At 43.3% G+C, this 18729-nt stretch overlaps 3 protein-coding genes across 9 annotated transcripts; 1 reads left to right on the forward strand and 2 right to left on the reverse strand.

Moving 5' to 3' along the window:
- Positions 1-8: 8 nt before the first annotated feature.
- LOC129850580 (uncharacterized) lies at positions 9-3861 on the reverse strand. Of its 2 annotated transcripts, none has more exons than XM_055916912.1 (9): positions 3763-3861; positions 2820-2878; positions 2654-2734; positions 2438-2562; positions 1680-1823; positions 1321-1419; positions 1069-1230; positions 818-917; positions 9-674 (listed from the first exon to the last, which is right to left on the reverse strand). In XM_055916912.1, the coding sequence occupies exons 1-9, from the start codon at positions 3768-3770 to the stop codon at positions 439-441; spliced, it is 1014 nt and encodes a 337-aa protein (XP_055772887.1). In that variant the 5' UTR covers positions 3771-3861; the 3' UTR covers positions 9-438. The 2 variants fall into 2 exon arrangements, with proteins under 2 accessions (XP_055772887.1, XP_055772886.1); XM_055916911.1 differs by lacking the exon at positions 3763-3861 and adding an exon at positions 2981-3579.
- A 2573-nt stretch (positions 3862-6434) lies between these two features.
- LOC129850579 (uncharacterized) lies at positions 6435-10541 on the forward strand. Its single transcript, XM_055916910.1, has 2 exons — positions 6435-7608; positions 10457-10541. The coding sequence occupies exons 1-2, from the start codon at positions 7046-7048 to the stop codon at positions 10494-10496; spliced, it is 603 nt and encodes a 200-aa protein (XP_055772885.1). The 5' UTR covers positions 6435-7045; the 3' UTR covers positions 10497-10541.
- LOC129850578 (uncharacterized) lies at positions 10540-17997 on the reverse strand. 6 transcript variants are annotated; one of them, XM_055916905.1, is made up of 10 exons: positions 17909-17997; positions 17642-17736; positions 16577-16624; positions 16157-16268; positions 15936-16011; positions 15688-15757; positions 12354-14027; positions 11393-11607; positions 11232-11288; positions 10540-10645 (listed from the first exon to the last, which is right to left on the reverse strand). In XM_055916905.1, exons 4-7 carry the CDS (start codon positions 16169-16171, stop codon positions 12869-12871), a joined length of 1320 nt encoding a protein of 439 aa, XP_055772880.1. In that variant the 5' UTR covers positions 16172-16268; positions 16577-16624; positions 17642-17736; positions 17909-17997; the 3' UTR covers positions 10540-10645; positions 11232-11288; positions 11393-11607; positions 12354-12868. The 6 variants fall into 6 exon arrangements, with proteins under 6 accessions (XP_055772880.1, XP_055772879.1, XP_055772878.1 ...); XM_055916904.1 differs by lacking the exons at positions 17642-17736; positions 17909-17997 and adding an exon at positions 17181-17356; XM_055916903.1 differs by lacking the exons at positions 17642-17736; positions 17909-17997 and adding an exon at positions 17181-17356 and having other exon boundaries at positions 16577-16685.
- Positions 17998-18729: the final 732 nt, after the last annotated feature.

An 18729-nucleotide genomic window follows, 5' to 3' on the forward strand; every position in this document is an offset into this window, starting at 1 on the left:
CGACCGCCACGCAAAGTAAACACAATATGTAAACAGTAGCCGAGTGTAACCGAACGTTGCTTGCATTCAGTTGAGTGGCAAAGCTACCGGCTCCCTAAAAAGTCAGGTAAACAATACTTTAGTGTGGATATTTGGTCTCAAATTTCAAGCGGCTGAAGGACAAACAGTAGAGTATGTTTAAGTGTCATTTTTTGCAACATTCACACGATTTTCAAATCCAATGTGTCAGGCTGTATACACACACACCCAACAATCCATTGTATATTAGCCTGATTAAGCAGACAATTGCTCACTAAGAAACATTTAACAGAAGACAACATTTCTAGGAGTTATCCCATGAGAGATGGCAAAGGGTTACTGCAAAGCACTGTCAACTGCTGCAGTAAAAAGGCCTCTACAAATAAGATTTGATTTAGAAATTAAACAGGAACATGTCACTCATCCAAAGCTGACCTTGAAATAGCCGCCAACCGCCCCCACCGGAATTTCAACAATAATATGAGCCTCTGTGACTAAAACCGAGTAGTTTCTGGCAGCCATTTCCTCAGTGTCCAGCCTCTTAGCGTCAATTCCCATGTACACCTCCAACATGGTGAAGGCATCAGAGGAGAAAAGTGGGTCTATGTGCTTGGGCATGTACCAGGTGATCCCTTCTGGAGTAAAGGCCACTGCCCCTGCAGTGAAACAAGAAACCAAGTACACATCATAACAGAACATTTTGCAACTGAAAACAAATCAAAGTCTTGTCTGGAGCCAATTAAGAACTGTGTTCATAGGATCTTAATTTGCCAAGTTAGTCCATTATTTCACACTCAACCTGGTGTTGGACAAACAGCCGTGGCATCTACTCGAGTAACCAGCCACTTCTGCTCAAAGAAGGTTGAGGCTGAGAGCACCCGCATCGGAACCCCAGCTACCTGTTCAGGGGGCAACCACACCAGGGCCGTGTTCAGTAGGGCACACCGTATTAACAATATGTTGCAGAGTTCAGGTAGGGCCACCGTTTCCAAATTTTTGCTCTACTGAACATGACCCAGTTCATGGAAGAAGTGGAGAAAGTCAGCTTACATTCTGGAGGTATGTCTCCTCTGCATTATGAGGGCTTCTTAACACCAGCCGTGTGGGAGTGTTGGCTATTGCATAGCCCTTTCTTTGGACCTCATCCACACTCATGACCTTCTTGCTAGGACTAAAGACAACTGTTGTCATTTTGTATCCTGAAGCAACAGCCTGTCTCAGGAAATGGAAACAGGAATTAAACAAATTGTCAACAAATAGCGCCATCTTGTAGTGAAATTACAGAAACTGAAATATGGCTACCTCAGCTCCTCTCCGGAAGTTGCCGCTCCTTGCTTTCGGGCCTCCAGTGGGCTGTTCAGGGACGGTTTGGATGTCTGGAAGAGTCCTTCTGACAGACACCTAGAGAAGAAAGGCCATTATTCCCTATGCATTTTCTCCCTCCCATACAATACGAAATCAAGGGCCAGTTCTCAATCTGTCCACTCACCTCCTTAAATTAAGGAGTATTGAATTGAGAGAGTCAAGACCCTCTACTTTGTGTCACAGAAGCAGAAGAAATGAAACACTGGACAGTTGTAGCTCTAGACAGATCATTTATACAGGCAGTACAACAAGCTCGACCGTAAACATGTCCTTTGGGGCATGCTCTGCTCACTTGCCTCCATGTAGTTGCGGTCGCACAGAATCTCTCGGGAGGTCCTGGGGGTGTAGCTACAGGTTTTGCCCACTCTATACACAGGGTCTTCATTCATGTGGTTTCCTGGCAGCCTGAACTGCATGACCAAGCTGAACATCTTATCATCCTAAAATGAAGGGGGAAGGAAAAAAATAATTAAAGCCTTTCATTATATAGCAGAAAACAAATAATTCAGTTGACGTTCATGCAAGTTATAGACTGTGGCAAAATTGCCTCTATGAATGCAGCTGCCACTGTATTGAAGCCACACTACAGGAGAAAAGCTCAGTAGTACAAATCACTGCAGTCTGTATCAGAAAGTTGGCTGGCCCTCTGAAAGCCCTCCATAAACTTCTGCTGTACCTTACATCATCGTTAACGTAGAGGTAAGAGATAGCAGACCCAGGGGTGGTAAAACTGCTTAAAATGTTTCTGACACCGTAATTCTAATAACCCCCATGCTCTAAAATTGTATGAATTAGCAACTCAGGCTTATTGAGGACCTTTTTACTGAAGAATGCATTTGTTTTCAATGATTACATTTTTCATCTAGTGATGCACATATTGACTGGTATCTTTGTGTATACAGGGCTCATCTGTAAAAGAGCCTGGTCTCAGCATGACTCCATGTCAAAGGTTAAACAAAATGACAATGCTACATTATGGGTTGCAAATGCAGTGACACTGAAAGGCAAACTGTCCATTTGAAGTTTAAGCAAACACTACAGTGCTTAGGGTTACCATGTTTTGGGAAAAGCAGTTTTGAAGAGAAGCAAAAAACATGGCATTCCCCATGGGGTCAAATTTAAAGCTGAATCCACACTGAGTAGCAAGGCCAGGCGTCAGGTTTATGATTTGTGTGTCATCTGGAAGAGATGGAGATGGTGTGAACACAATAGTTCACCAACAATATCAATCCAAGAATTATGAAAGGAGAATCATAAGAGACAAACTCACTGAAGACAGCATCAACCTCTTTAAAAAGAGGAGCGACACTCAAACGAATAACGTTACCAAGGCATTCAGCGTTGAGGTCATCTGGAATGGGAAAGGTTAGTTAAAAACCAGAAAAATATATTGTCAAACGCTTAGTGCTTGAACTTGTAGGGTGAAAAATGCATACTTATAGAAGGTTTCTGTTGTGCTTGTATGCCCACAGCTGCCAACAATAGGCAAAACAACCTGTAAGGCATTTGACAAATTATTATGATTGATTAAAAGGAGGAAGAACACAACTCAAATGTTTGCGTCGCATAAGACTCTTCTAGGCCTACTACTACTTACCCTGAGCTAAAGAAAGGAACCATTGTAGAACAGAATTGTTTTGATAAAATACACAGCTACAGAATCTAATATTTGACCCAAGGTGTGCAGCCTACAGCCCAGGGGTATTCAACTTTTACCCTATGACAAAGGCTTCCCACACTCAGTCACCTGAACCCCAAAGGGCTGCACATTTTCTTTTTATTCCCCTAGCCCTACAAAGCTGATTCAAATAATCAACTAATCATCAAGCTTTGTTAATGTGAATCAGCTGTGTAGTGTTAGGACAAAAACCAAAATGCACACCAAGTTTGGGAAACGCTCCCCTGCCCTACGAGCCTGCTGGTTTTCTGTTCTAACTGATAATGACTTGCACCCACCTGGTGTCCCAGGTCTAGATCAGTCCCCGATGACAGGAGAACAATGAAGAAATGCAGTGGAACTGGCTTTGAGACCCAGAGGTGAGTTTGAGGGCTATAGCTGTTCCTGCTCCTCACATTTCACTGTTTGCCACTGGCGTAATTGAATGAGGGGTTATGCTGGATGTAACCGGTGTGAAATGGCTAGCTAGTTTGGGGGTAGTGCACTGATAGCGTTTCAATCGGTGACATCACTCCCTCTGAGACCTTGAAGTAGTTGGTCCCCTTACTCTGCAAGGGCCGCGGCTTTTGTGGAGCGATGGGTAACTGTTGTATATGTGTGCAAAGGGTCACTGGTTCGGCACAGAAGTAAAACTGTTACACGGGCACCATTTAATTTGTCATCGATCGCTAGACCAGATGTTTTTTTCTTTTTCCCCCTACCTTTTCATTATGCAGACATAAGCAGAGTTGACACCATCGAGGTGTGGATGTTTACTTTCGACACTAGTTATTTTTCTCCAGTTTCGTCCGACGAACAGACTGTAGTGGTAAAACAAAACGGAACAGATTTTTTTATGAAGTCCTAAGCATCACTCCAGTCAAAACAATCTCTGCGAACGTTCGATTCCAATATACACTGCTCAAAAAAATAAAGGGAACACTTAAACAACACAATGTAACTCCAAGTCAATCACACTTCTGTGAAATCAAACTGTCCACTTAGGAAGCAACACTGATTGACAATAAATTTCACATGCTGTTGTGCAAATGGAACTGACAAAATGTGGAAATTATAGGCAATTAGCAAGACACCCCCAAAAAAGGAGTGATTCTGCAGGTGGTGACCACAGACCACTTCTCAGTTCCTATGCTTCCTGGCTGATGTTTTGGTCACTTTTGAATGCTGGCGGTGCTCTCACTCTAGTGGTAGCATGAGACGGAGTCTACAACCCACACAAGTGGCTCAGGTAGTGCAGTTCATCCAGGATGGCACATCAATGCGAGCTGTGGCAAAAAGGTTTGCTGTGTCTGTCAGCGTAGTGTCCAGAGCATGGAGGCGCTACCAGGAGACACGCCAGTACATCAGGAGACGTGGAGGAGGCCGTAGGAGGGCAACAACCCAGCAGCAGGACCGCTACCTCCGCCTTTGTGCAAGGAGGTGCACTGCCAGAGCCCTGCAAAATGACCTCCAGCAGGCCACAAATGTGCATGTGTCAGCATATGGTCTCACAAGGGGTCTGAGGATCTCATCTCGGTACCTAATGGCAGTCAGGCTACCTCTGGCAAGCACATGGAGGGCTGTGCGGCCTCACAAAGAAATACCACCCCACACCATGACTGACCCATCGCCAAACCGGTCATTATGGAGGATGTTGCAGGCAGCAGAACGTTCTCCACGGCGTCTCCAGACTCTGTCACGTCTGTCACATTTGCTCATGTGCTCAGTGTGAACCTGCTTTCATCTGTGAAGAGCACAGGGCGCCAGTGGCAAATTTGCCAATTTTGGTGTTCTCTGGCAAATGCCAAACGTCCTGCACGGTGTTGGGCTGTAAGCACAACCCCCACCTGTGGACGTCGGGCCCTCATACCACCCTCATGGAGTCTGTTTCTGACCGTTTGAGCAGACACATGCACATTTGTGGCACATTTCTTGCACAAAGGCGGAGGTAGCGGTCCTGCTGCTGGGTTGTTGCCCTCCTACGGCCTCCTCCACGTCTCCTGATGTACTGGCCTGTCTCCTGGTAGCGCCTCCATGCTCTGGACACTACGCTGACAGACACAGCAAACCTTTTTGCCACAGCTCGCATTGATGTGCCATCCTGGATGAACTGCACTACCTGAGCCACTTGTGTGGGTTGTAGACTCCATCTCATGCTACCACTAGAGTGAGAGCACCGCCAGCATTCAAAAGTGACCAAAACATCAGCCAGGAAGCATAGGAACTGAGAAGTGGTCTGTGGTCACCACCTGCAGAATCACTCCTTTTTTGGGGGTGTCTTGCTAATTGCCTATAATTTCCACATTTTGTCAGTTCCATTTGCACAACAGCATGTGAAATTTATTGTCAATCAGTGTTGCTTCCTAAGTGGACAGTTTGATTTCACAGAAGTGTGATTGACTTGGAGTTACATTGTGTTGTTTAAGTATTCCCTTTATTTTTTTGAGCAGTGTATGTAGTTCTGTCTATGGAATACATACAAAAATGTCGTAAAAAAAATAGATATGTATAAAATATACTTGTCTGTACAGGTATATGTAGGAAATCCAAAATGCACAAAAATATGTTTTTGTAATGTCTAAAATAAAATATGTGTATAATATACTCTTGTCTGTAAAGAAATGCAGAAGCAATAAGCATTGTAAATGATGATAGAACACATTAAATTAATGTTTACATGAGGACACAAAGGAGAGATTTAATTAAAAGATCATCTTTTAATACTTTTTTATGCTGAAGATTTTTAAAGCTGAAAAAATCTATGTATGGCAAATCCACTCTGGGCAAATGGCCTCTTGAACAAAAATAAAAAATAGTTAACATCCTTGCTATTTCAGCCACTTGCTATGTTAAAGAAAAATCTCAGTTAATAATGAATGGATACAATTTGGAAGGATTTTCCAGAGTCATACCTCAGTAGGGTAGAGTGTCAGGTGGCACAACCATTGGTGCCATGAGGTCAAAGTGTGAAGGAGGGAGCAAGCCAGAACGCTGTCTAGGAAGCAGTCCAGGCCCATGGCTTGGAGGCTTTGAGTTGGTCCCATCATTGTAATGAATTGTAGGCTATCTGCTGCCCCATAGACCTGCTGGTAGTGTGAAAGGTGTTAGTGTGACAGGTTAAAAGAAATACTCATAGCCTGTTATGCATTAAAGTATTACTAAGTTCATAGTATGTGAGGATCTTAAAACATCTAAGGTTAAAAATATCATGCATTCAGTATTAGTTGATAGAGATTGATAACATTAATATAATTATGTTAAAATCTGTCAAGCGTACAAAGGGTACGAATTGTGAGAGGAATGTGTAAACGTAATGTTGATTATTTTATTTTGTCGTGGGTAAAAGTGTTAATCTGTGATCTACTAAATGCTCTTAATCTATGAGCCTGAGATCGATTGCTCTGGTCTCCACTCAAGTTCACGGAGAAACCGAGGTCTTTTCTCGTTGCACTAGAAGTTCTCAATGAGTAAACATTACCGTATCACTCTCGTGATTCAGTGCCTTTCAAGTTGAGTTCCCGTGCAGGCACAATATGATAGTGCTAACGGTGCACATGTTCAACCCATGGGTCACTGAAGAAACTCTAGTGTGCTACCTCAGCCGGTACGTGACCATATTGCCAGGGGTGAGCGACATTAAGGACGCCCTTGGCATCTGAACAGGGAAGAGGCAGTTTCGTGTGCTGCTAAAGGAGGACGAGAGCGGCCATGATGGCTACCGCCATCCTCCCGCTTCCTTTTCCATCGGTGCAGACAGGGGCTACCTCATGTATGCTGGACAGACTCGTTTCTGCAGGAAGTGTAGCACGTACGGGCACCTCGCCGATGCCTGCACCCAGACAAGGTGCAGAAACTGTGGGACTCTAGGCCATATAATGAGTGATTGCACCGTGCCCAAGCGCTGCAGTCTGTAACTCGGAGAACCACCTGTTCCGTCACTGCCCGAAGGCAGCCCCCTCTTAAGCCAGAGCGGTGAGCGGGAAAAGAGCAGATGAGGGAGAAGGCATGGAACTACGCGCTATTGAGGAGGTTGTGGATGAGCTGGTGATGGAGAGAGAACTGCGAGAGTCTGAGGAGAGCGGGAGTGAGACGCCATCATCATCTCACGAGGAGAGCGGAGAGACCGACAGGAGTTGGAACAACCAAGTGGAGGAGGAGAAGGGAGAGCCCGCCGCGCCCTCGGCTCCGGAGAGCTGGACAACGGTGAGAGAGAGGAGGAAGTGCTCGGTGAAAAGGAAGCAGATGAGCCCTGTTTCCCCACTCATCCGCATGGAGGCGACTGAGAAGTCCGCCCTGGGCGGGAATCGCTTCAGCTGCTTTGAAAGCGGGAAGTCTGAGGAGAAAAGCGAGGGAAACCCGCGCAGCGCAGAGGAGACTCTGCTTTCCCTGTCAGGCAGCTCCATCGACAGCAGCGGTCTGGCACGAAGCGGTGTTCCAGCACCCACACAGATGGAGGGGGAGCATGAGGAGGAGGAAAGGGTTTTCCCGACCCCGATCTTTGTGGACAGTCCTCCCGCTGGGGACCACCGTTTCCCGGATAGGCCTCCTAACGAGGAACTGTATTTAAAGTGAGTCTGGAAAAATGTCATATTTTAGATAGTTGTCCGTTTCCCTCCTTATCCCATGTCGTCTATTTTTAACTTAGCTAGAATAAATGTTAGAGGGCTTAGGAACTGTTAGCTATAATATTGTTATAATGCCTTCATTATTAAAGCAGACGTGGTTGTAACACTTTGCTGCACCCCACAGATGAACCAGTTCTGCCTGTGCCAGATACTAACCTTACTCCCACACACACACAGAGAGAGATGGCTGACACAAACCATTTATGAGCTCTGACCTCAGGGGGGCGCTCTGACCTCAGGCGCCAGTTGCTGGTGTCTGCTTCAACATCTTGTCAATACAAGAGACAACCCAGACCGGCATGGCACTCAACGAGCATGCGCATGCATACACACACACACACACACACACACACACACACACACACACAAACCCCTGTTTCAGGCGGGAGTTCCAAGGACAAAGAACACTACTGAGAACCAATGGAACATTGATATTAGCCTGAAGGGGACCGCCCTCCACTCACAGCGACCAGTCAGGAGAGCAGAACTACTAGAATCTACCTACGTCATTTCACTGTATAAAATGTATTGCACAATATGAGTCGGGGCTCCTCCTGCTAGCTCCCTCTGAGCTAAATGGACGAGCCCGTGCACGTGTTGTCAGATATCTTTGCAACTTATTAAACTGCCTTAAATATCATACCTTATCCACCTGGTCTAGCGTCTCAACTTGGTCTCTCTCTTCTAGTAAATATCATCAATCTTTAACAGAACCCAGTTAAAAGGGCGACAGTTTTTTTCCCATTTGTCCCCCATTTGCTTCTCTGTGTGTTTTTTACAAGAAGTACATATTAAAAGATCAAAAGGACGTGGAGAGGTTTACGCTGGAATGGGTTCAGGGAGAGTCGAGGTGGAGTGTCGGCGGGGTGCATTCTACAGGGGTTGGTGTGCTATGTGGGAATAGGGATTTAAAAATAGTAGGAAGTTTTTCGGCAGTACACGGGAGGGTTTTAATAGTAGATATCGATTGGAGGGGTAAATGTTTTAGATTTATTAACGAATATGCACCATCGACACCCAAGGAAAGGAGGGAAATGCTTAACGACCTAGACGCTGTTTTTATGACAAACAGACAGGTGTTTATGGAGGGAGATTTTAATGTATCATATGGCCGAGGTAATCTAGGAGGGCATCTTGTAAAAAGTCTAATAGGTAAATATAATTTGGTTGATACTTATAGAGTGGCGCATGCGGATGATCCAGGTTTCACTTGGGAAAACAGCAGGGGAGCGAGGAGCGGTATAGATGATCTGTTTGTTCCGCGTGGACTCGGTGTGTCCTCTGCGCGCGTCACTCCGGTATTCTATTCAGACCACAGTTGCCTGTCTGTGACAATAGAATTAAAAACAATTGAATTTGGAAAAGGGTTTTGGAAAATTAATAACGGCATTTTACATGACAAAACTTTGAAGACAAGATTTAGGTATTTTTTCCAGGGCTGTGTAACTGAAACCGTTTTATTCTACTGTCATAGAGTGGTGGAAGAGCACAAAATTAAGAATCAAGATTTTTATTCAGAATTTTTGCAAAGACAAAGTACGTAATACCCACAAAAAAAATTATAAATCGCAGAATGAACTAAAAGATCTACACATCCAAGGTAATTTGAATGGTGGTGGATTAGATAAAGACAAATTGTGTATCCTGCAGAAAAAGCAGCATGCCTTTTTTGAAAAGAAAGCTCGAGACTTCATTTTTAAAAGTCACTAAAATAAATGGGAAAATTATGAGAAGTGCTCTGCATATTTTTTCAAACAAATTAAATCACGGGGAAAGAGGAGGACTATTTCTGCTTTATTGGACCAAAATGGGGAGATGGTTGAGGATGGAGATGGCATGCTTGGTGTCGCTACACATCACTTTTCTCAGCTATTTCAAAAACAAACAACTGATTATGAGAAGGGGACTAATTTTAAAAAAATGCGTGGATGTGCAGATACCTTTTTATATTAGAGACCAATTAAAAGGGGAATTGAAATTAGATGAAATTTATATGGCACTGAAGAGCATGAAAGATAACAAAGTACCAGGAGTGGATGGGCTCTCTAAAGAGTTTTGCATAGTTTTGGGGGATTTAATTGGATGTCATCTGTTGGAAGTGTTTAGAGGTATATTTGGTTTGGGGCATATGGGAGGTTCGATGTGCGAGGGGGTAATCTCTCTACTAAGGGGTAGCCAAATTTGAACTAAAAAATGTGGAAAGGGTGCAATTATTAGCATTAGTGACTCTGGTGTCCCTTATCAAGACCAAACTTTGGGAGGCCAGATGTGGTGCGGTCAATGACACCCTCAAGTGGTCACCGACGGGATTAGTTCAATTTATAAAACAGGACATTTGGAAAAGAATACAATTCGAAATACATAAGTGGGGGCATTGTATCAGTAAAACAGAAATGGAAAGGGATTTACCCTTCACTGTAAACGTATTTAGAGCCAATTGAAATGTAGGCTAAGCCTTTGTACATATTTGATATACACTCAGGTTTATTCAGAGTTCACTTTGGTATATGTTTGTATTTATAGAATTATTTGTATTGTTTTTTGGAGATTGTTAGAGGCATGTTAAACTTGAATGTAATAATACTGGTCAGGTTCTGCAGAACAGCACTTTTTTGAGGAGTTTTGCTATTGTTATATTGTTACACTACTTTTTGATACTGTTTTTATGAATCCATTTTGTACAACGTAATGCACTGGTTTTGTAATTGTATTTGAATGTGAAATGAAAATAAAAATTATTCCCCCCCCCCCCAAAAAAATCACTCTTGTGATTCTTTCTCCCCTTTTTCAGGGGCGTAACATTAGCAGGAGACCACCAGGGACATCTATGATCGGCTGACAGTCTTGGTTAAACCACATGTATTCTAAAGCAATATTCACCTGCTTTCATAGAGTAAGGATTCAATCCTTTGGGGACACTGCCAGTGTTCCCCTGATATCCATATGTCCCCATCGGTGGAGGTGGTGGTACACACTTGTTCTGTAAAAAAACATCAACACATTTTCCACATTTTTAGTAATATTATCACAGTTAAAATACAATAGTTGTTCACTGTTTTTAATTTCATTGATTTTTTAAAATTAATTTTATCCCCTTTTCTCCCCAATTTTCGTGGTATCCAATCGCTAGTAATTACTATCTTGTCTCATCGCTACAACTCCCGTACGGGCTCGGGAGAGACGAAGGTCGAAAGCCATGCGTCCTCCGAGGCACAACCCAACCAAGCCGCACTGCTTCTTTAACACAGCGCGCCTCCAACCCGGAAGCCAGCCGCACCAATGTGTCGGAGGAAACACCGCGCACCTGGCCCCCTTGGCTAGCGCCCACTGCGCCCAGCCCGCCACAGGAGTCGCTGGAGCGCGATGAGACAAGGAAATCCCTACCGGCCAAACCCTCCCTAACCCGGACGACGCTAGCTCAATTGTGCGTCGCCCCACGGACCTCCCGGTCGCGGACCTCTGGGGGCGAACCCAGAGACTCTGGTGGCGCAGTTAGCACTGCGATGCAGTGCTCTAGACCACTGCGCCACCCGGGAGGCCTAATTTCATTGAATTTAAGTGTGTACCTCAGCCTTGGGCTCAGTTTTGTTAACCCATCTGTGCAGAGTTGGATCCCAGACAATCTGAGGAAGAAGATATTAGCAATGTGAAGCAAGCCACAATAGGTTTTTTTTAATCCACTCAATTGTCTCTACATAGAATATAGTGTTAATAACCAGTTCCTTACAGATCTGTCCTTGTCCTCAGGTAGATGAACCTCCTTATTAACTCTTCCACTCCCAAAGACCCAGCTGAGCAGGCCTCCACTGTTATTGTGAACAGCAGGGGTCTCGGGCTCAGCCACCGGCAGGCTGCCAGTCTGGCACTGAGGGTTGGCCTCGGAGTGTTCCGGCTTGGTGATGGACATCATAGCAGGATGATCAACATATCTAAGTCGGACATCTGTAATAAGTGGGAGAAGTCAGGCCACTCTGCTCATGTCACCATACAGAACAATTACTAGTTGACAGGTAGAAACGTCTCGCTCTGATACTGTTACAACCCAATCTTAACCTACACGCAGTCACAGGGATAACTGGGAGGTTACTCCAGGACTCTGCCATCGTATTGTTTTGGTTGCAAAATCAACAATTGCCTACATATTATGCGAGGGCTTACAAATTTGACCAATCACCAAACAATTTCTGCATAAAATAGTCACATCATCACAATATTATTGCATAGAACTGACCCATTACCACAGTATAAAAAGAGGGCTCGCAATTTCAACCAATCACCGCACATTTACTGCATAATATGGTTCAATCAAGCCACACGTCAACACAGTTTTTTCTCTTGTCAGTGCATTTTTGCAACAAATTGGACAAAACAAATGCATATTGCTATGCAAAATGTCATAATTGTTGCTGCAAAATCTAGCATATTTATCCGCAAATATCAAAAAAATCCATGCGAAATCCTGGAGAGATTCACTGGAGTATGAAAATGTATACACTCGTAAGTCACTCTGGATAAGAGCGCTAAATGACTAAAATGTCAAAGTAAAATGGAGCTAAACCTGTTATGTAGAAAATGCATGAAAGTATTACAAATATACACTCACATGAGCCATACATTTTACCTATCACAGCTAATTCTCACGCTATCACAATGGTAATTTCTGTACTAATTAGGTAGGTTTAAGTGACCTCTTCTCTTGGAATAGAAATCCACAGGTGGAGTACATGCTCCACCATCCCATTTCCACAGTGGTGCCACCATGGGGATGATTGTGTCCATTCTTCATAGGGACACTGGTTGTGAGGAAGATCTCCTCCCTCTCTGCAGGGACACTAGCCTTTGGGACGATCCACTCCCTGTGCGCAGGGACGATGACCTTCAGGAGGATCAACTCCCTCTGTGCAGGGATGAGGCCTGATGCTCTGAGGATCTTCTCCTTTCGCACAGTGACAGTAGTTTTTGGAAGAAACCCCTCCCTCTGTGCAAGGACACTGTCTATGAGGAGGATGTCCTCCCTCTCTTCAGGGATGAGGCCTGATAGTCGGAGGATCTCCTCCCTCTGCGCAGTGATGCTAGCTGCTGGAAGAACCCCCTCCCTCTGTGCAGGTACACTGGTTTTGGAGGATCCCCTTCCTCTCAGCAGAGACACTAGCCTTTGGGACAATCCCCTCCCTGTGCGTAGTGACACTGGCCATCAGGAGGATTAATTCCTTTTGTGCAGGGATGAGGCCTGATGCTCTGAGGATCTTCTTCTGCGCAGCGATAGAAGATGCTGGAAGAACCCCATCCCTCTGTAATGGATGAGGCCTGATGCTCGGAAGATCTCCTCCCTCTGCGCAATGATGCTAGCTGCTGAGAGAATCCCCTCCCTCTGTGACGGGATGAGGCCTGATGCTCGGAGGATCCCCTCCCTCTGTGCAGGGATCAGACCTGATGCTCGGAGGATCTCCGTCTTCTTTGCAATGATTATAGCTGCTGGGAGAACCCCCTCCCTCTGTGCAGGGACACTGGCTGTTTGGAGGATCCCCTCCCTTTGTACAGGGATAAGGCCTGATGTTCGGAGGATCTCCTCCCTCTGTGCAGTGACGCTAGCTGCTGAGAGAACCCCCTCCCTCTGTACAAGGACACTGGCTGTTTGGAGGATCCCCTCCCTCTGTGCAGGGATGAGGCCTGATGCTCGGAGGATCTCCTCCCTCTGCGCAGTGATGCTAGCTGCTGGGAGAACCCCCTCCCTCTGTACAGGGATGAGGCCTGATGCTCTGAGGATCTTCCTCTGCGCAGTGATAGAAGATGCTGGAAGAATCCCCTCCCTCTGTGACGGGATGAGGCCTGATGCTCGGAGGATCCCCTCCCTCTGTGCAGGGATGAGGCCTGATGCTCGGGGGATCTCCGTCTTCTTTGCAATGATTAGAGCTATTTGGAGGATCCCCTCCCTCTGTGCAGGGACACTGGCTGTTTGGAGGATCCCTTCCCTCTGTGCAGGGACACTGGCTGTTTGGAGAATTCCCTCCCTCTGTACAGGGATGAGGCCTGATGTTCGGAGGAACTCCTCCCTCTGTGCAGTGATGCAAGCTGCTGAGAGAATCCCCTCCCTCTGTGCAGGGACACTGGCTGTTTGGAGGATCCCCTCCCTCTGTGCAGGGACACTGGCTGTTTGGAGAATACCTTTCCTCTGTACAGGGACACTGGCTGTTTGGATGATAAAAGGCCGTCTGTGCAAGGACACTGGCTGTTTGGAGAATACCCTCCCTCTGTGCAGGGACACTGGCTGTTTGGAGGATACCCTCCCTCTGTGACGGGATGAGGCCTGATGCTTGGAGGATCTCCTCCCTCTGCACAGCAACTTCGGCTGCTGTGATGATCTGCAGGTATAATATAGAGCATATAGTCATTCCCTAAAAAATCAACCACTGGAATCTATAACATCATTGACACATACACTGAGTGTATTAAACATTAAGAACACCTTCTCTTTCTGTGACATAGACTAATCAGGTGAAAGCTATAATCCCTTATTGATGTTAATTGTTAAATCTTCTTCTCAGTGTAGATGAAGGGGAGGAGACAGGTTAAAGATTGATTTTTAGACAATTGAGACATGGATTGTGTATGTGTGTCATTCAGAGGGTGAATGGGCAAGACCAAAGATTTAAATCCCTTTGAACAGAGTATGGTAGTAGGTGCCAGGTGCACCGGTTTGTGTCAAGAATTGCCATGCTGTTGGGTTTTTCCCGCTCAACAGTTTTCCCTGAGTATCAACAATGGTCCACCACCAAGGGGGAGGGCAACTCAATAGGAAGGTGTTCTTAATGTTTTGTTCACTCAGTGTAGATCAATCCCTAGCATAGACTTTAATTTGTATGTTTACTGATACTGTAAATACACAAATTATATTAATGTTTTCTACAATATATTATAATACCGTAAGCCTCCCTGCTGCAGGGGCATTTCCTCCTACAATTTTGAGCTGATTTTCTTCACTTTAGCAATATTTTGTATCTTTCTTAATTTTCACATTTATTGTGTTTGGAATGACACTGTTACTACAGAAGATGATGCTATCATAAAGTATTTGATGTAAGTATGTAGGATAATTACCCATAATGCTCACTGACTGAACATTCAAAATTACCATGGCAATTATTGACGCATTCACATGCCATCGGAAACTTGGAACCTCAGAGTTAAAATGAATGTAACTTATCAGTGTAGAGCTTCCTACTGGTTGATTCTGATACTTCACAAGTGGGAAACTTGAAATCATCATTCCAAAACGAGTTCGCGATGATGATGATGTAGGGCAGGTCAGTAACCAAATTATTTTACTGTGCCCAGTCGCACACAGACTTTTATGGTCACACAAGTTGCCACCGGTGGATTCAAAATGAGTAGCCTAACAATTATTTACATGGTCCCAGGTACATTTGCAACCAAATTATTTTTCTCTGAGAAATCAATAATAGATGCACACATAGGGTAACAATCAGCAATTGACAGTGAGCAATGAGCAAGATAAGCATAGACGAGAAGTTGACAATAGCTTATTATTAGTGTAAATAAATTGTATTTCTATGGTTGCAGTCCTCAAAGATTGAATTGCATTGAATTGAAATAATCAGATCCAATGATTTACCGCCCGTAGGGTGGGGTACCGCTAGTCATCATTATTATAATCACCATCTCAATCATTATCACCATACCATCATAGACTTATTCTTCTGTATCTGAGACTCTTCTGACACTACCTTAGACATGGCAGTTTGCAACTCAATACACTGCCCCTGCATGGTGTTCAGCGTCCCCTGCATGTGTTTAATCGAATGCTTAACATCATTCAGCAGGATCTGAATCTCAAGCCTGCAAGAAATCAGGCGGTTCAACATACTGAGATGACGAGAGGCTTCAGACCATGCCCATTGGACCATCTTTAGGATTCTTTCTCACTTAACACCAATCTTATTAGGAATGTAACTTTGTGCAGAAAATGTTACTATAGTGTTATTTAGAAGAAAAAAAGTGTACTTTGTCAGGCGCCAAAAGGATGACGGGATGTCTCCCTGCTCCAGTGAGCTCTGCTGGCAGGTCTTGCTCACTGTTGGAGGAACGGGAGCCAAATTAGAGGAAACATATCTATGGTTGTTCAGCAATGAAACATTCATGGCATAATGGGGATTGTCCTTCCCTGTGAAAAGAATAACACCTTGGGTTTACTTTCTCACTTTTAGATAATGTAATACAATCTTTAAACCCATCAGAAGTATAGTGCTTACCTCCATGAAAATATTGGTCCATGTTATTTATGGCTGCATAATGTTGACCACTAGTTCCAACTTGTGATGAGAAGGTCTTGATGAAACAATCAAGTCAACATTTTGTTAGACATTTCAGAGATAGCATTAACAATTGTACATGAGACAGTGCTTCCAGATATTGAGGTATCTTCCTTCTGAGATATGTAAAAAAGAAAAGAAAATGTGGTGTGTGTACTCACATGAAAGGCATCCATGATTCTAGATTAAGCCAATCATGTACGTGATTACCATCCTATGGGTCAGCAATGGAATGATTGCTACACAGCTTTCAGAAGACTTTATGTCTTGGGCCTGGATAAATCATTGAAATACAAGTAATATTGTGAATTTGTGATGCATAATTGCCATTATAATTTGGAATATTCCATCAAAGTTATTTGTTTTGACAGTCAAAACAAGTCAATCTTACTTGAATTGAGTAACTTGAGTTGACGGAAGTAGCAACTTTATATTCTGACCTAGACACTGATTTGTGCAATGCCTAATGCATGTTATTGGCCATTGGACTGATTAATCACTTGACTGGAGTAATTTGAATTCGGACCTAAAACATTAAAAGTATAAAAAAAAAAAAGCTATAGCTTGACGCATATCCTTACCTTGGACAAGCGTATCCAAAAGGCCTATCCAGTCGTGCGTGAAGATACCTTTAGGCAGATAAAAGCGCGGTACGGGTTGAGACACACTCGGTATTGTGAATCTGTAACACTAATATAAAAGCACGTTTTCATTTATAATTTACATTGTAGAATGACCTGCAAGCCAATCAGAATCTAGTTTTAAACAATACTGTGGATTCCATGGAACGTCACAAACATATTAGGCCACTTGCGTCACAGATTACAGTCACTGAACATGGGTTTAATGGCTATATTGGCTATATGTACAGTATATGCACATCGTATTGAATTGCGATTACATTTACTACACCACTGTAATTATGTAGCCTAATCCTATGAGGATCATATGTGAAATGTCAGAATCATGGCACATGAAAACATAATTAAATTGACTGCAGATTTTAAAATTCCCTGTGACACAATATCCATGTAACTTCAATTAAATTACGTTGAACCAACGTGGAATAAACATTGAATTGATGTATGTGCCCAGTGGGAAGTGATCAATTCGAAATGATTGAATACATACAGTATTACAAAGAAAGATATACAAAAATTGCTTCGAAAAGCTCGAAAAACTCACATTTCCCTGGGCCACCCAAACGTAAAATGTATGTACGGATTACTGTACATCGTTTTGGATGAAAGCGTCTGCTTTCAAATCTCTGACACGCACATATGTACAATCTCGCGATGTTTATTTCTGGCACTTTTACCTTTGCGGGATTTTGTGAAGTAAATGATGCGCAGGAGAGCGCCATAAAATCAGTGACATGGTCAAGATTGCGACATGAGAGGTTGTAACATTTCTAGTAGAGGAACAATTTGGGGGTTTTCTCACAAAGTTTATAGTTTTAGACTGCAGTTGCAATTTATTTGTTTTTTCCTCACAAAAAATGATATCTAACCATATAATGAATCATTTTGTAATTAATCAAACCACACAGATAAAAAGAGAGGCATTGAGGCCATGTTTAAAGAGGCATTGTTGAAACTCACTCATATGCTTGCGGTGTAAAAAAGGGGGGTGAATGCGATTCATACCCGAATACCCCAACCAAGGAGCAACTTCCAAAGAAGCTGAGAAGTGAACCATCAATGAGCCAGCTACAGGAAGGACATCGTTCTCATCCTCACGGCTAAAATCAAAGAGAGCGCAGATGACATCATGAATTTGGTGTAAAAGAACACAATCAATATCGTTATTAACCTGAAGAAATCGATTGATTTCAGTGCTGACGAAGTAAAAACTCTGAAGCAGCAGAACGCAACATTGAACATTCAGGTTGCAAAGCAGGAGAATAAACTCACTGAAATGGAGTCAAAGGTTAACGAGAATGACCGGTATAGTCGGAGATGGAGTCTTCGAATTTATGGAATAGAAAAATAGATAGAAAAATCTGACGAGATCATTAAAGCAAGAGTGAAGGACATTTGATACTAATCGGTCAGCAGGTGTCCCTATTTTAAAAGGCAACTTTAAGGCTCATATATTGAGTCATGAAGCAGATAATACAGGGAGATGGATTATACTATTTCTAGATGTCAACCATGTTCAATTCATTGTTGTAAATACTTATGCTTCCAATAACAAGTCAAGTAACTATTTTATTTAGAGGCATTGAGAGGAAAATAAGTAAAATTATGTCTAAATTTCCATTGGTCAAAGTAATATGGGGTGGAGATTTTAATACAGTATTACATGATAATCTAGATAGATGGCCTCCTAAGCATAGCAATTCTGTTTGTGAGATAAGGAATATATGTCTAAGGTTAGGTGTTCTAGATATTTGGAGACATAAGAACCCAGATAAGATTATGTTTACATGGAGTACCAAAGATACAATATACAATCCCGTATTGATTTCTGGCTGATATCTGAAGATATGGCTGACAAGGTTGATAGTCTCGATTGAACCATTGATTTTAACAGACCACAACGGGATCTCAATAAAGATAAATATGCATGGTTTGTCAACCAAAAAAAGTTAAAGGTTACTTGAAAATGAACAAGACTTTACTAGAGAAGGAAGTATTTAAGAAAGAAGTAGCAGGAATTAATGATAAATACAGGAATTGTGCCTGTGTTATGAATACGTTTGTTAGTTACTGGGAGCTAATGAAATTTGATT

Source organism: Salvelinus fontinalis, unplaced genomic scaffold (assembly GCF_029448725.1).
Source record: "Salvelinus fontinalis isolate EN_2023a unplaced genomic scaffold, ASM2944872v1 scaffold_2120, whole genome shotgun sequence".
NCBI lineage: Eukaryota > Metazoa > Chordata > Actinopteri > Salmoniformes > Salmonidae > Salvelinus > Salvelinus fontinalis.

What these genes read in the sequence shown, in the direction of transcription:
- LOC129850580 (XM_055916911.1), bottom strand. Translation starts at nt 3,003, where the DNA reads ATGGTTCCTTTCTTTAGCTCAGG. An exon ending in ACAACAGAAACCTTCTATAA is followed by an intron (nt 2,735 to 2,819) that starts GTATGCATTTTT and finishes TTCCCATTCCAG; the next exon opens with ATGACCTCAACGCTGAATGC. An exon ending in GGCTGTTTGTCCAACACCAG is followed by an intron (nt 675 to 817) that starts GTTGAGTGTGAA and finishes GTTTCACTGCAG; the next exon opens with GGGCAGTGGCCTTTACTCCA.
- LOC129850579 (XM_055916910.1), top strand. Translation starts at nt 7,046, where the DNA reads ATGGAACTACGCGCTATTGAGGAGGTTGTGGATGAGCTGGTGATGGAG. An exon ending in AACGAGGAACTGTATTTAAA is followed by an intron (nt 7,609 to 10,456) that starts GTGAGTCTGGAA and finishes CCCCTTTTTCAG; the next exon opens with GGGCGTAACATTAGCAGGAG.
- LOC129850578 (XM_055916905.1), bottom strand. An exon ending in GGACCAATATTTTCATGGAG is followed by an intron (nt 15,758 to 15,935) that starts GTAAGCACTATA and finishes TTCCTCCAACAG; the next exon opens with TGAGCAAGACCTGCCAGCAG. An exon ending in TCCTTTTGGCGCCTGACAAA is followed by an intron (nt 14,028 to 15,687) that starts GTACACTTTTTT and finishes TTATACCTGCAG; the next exon opens with ATCATCACAGCAGCCGAAGT.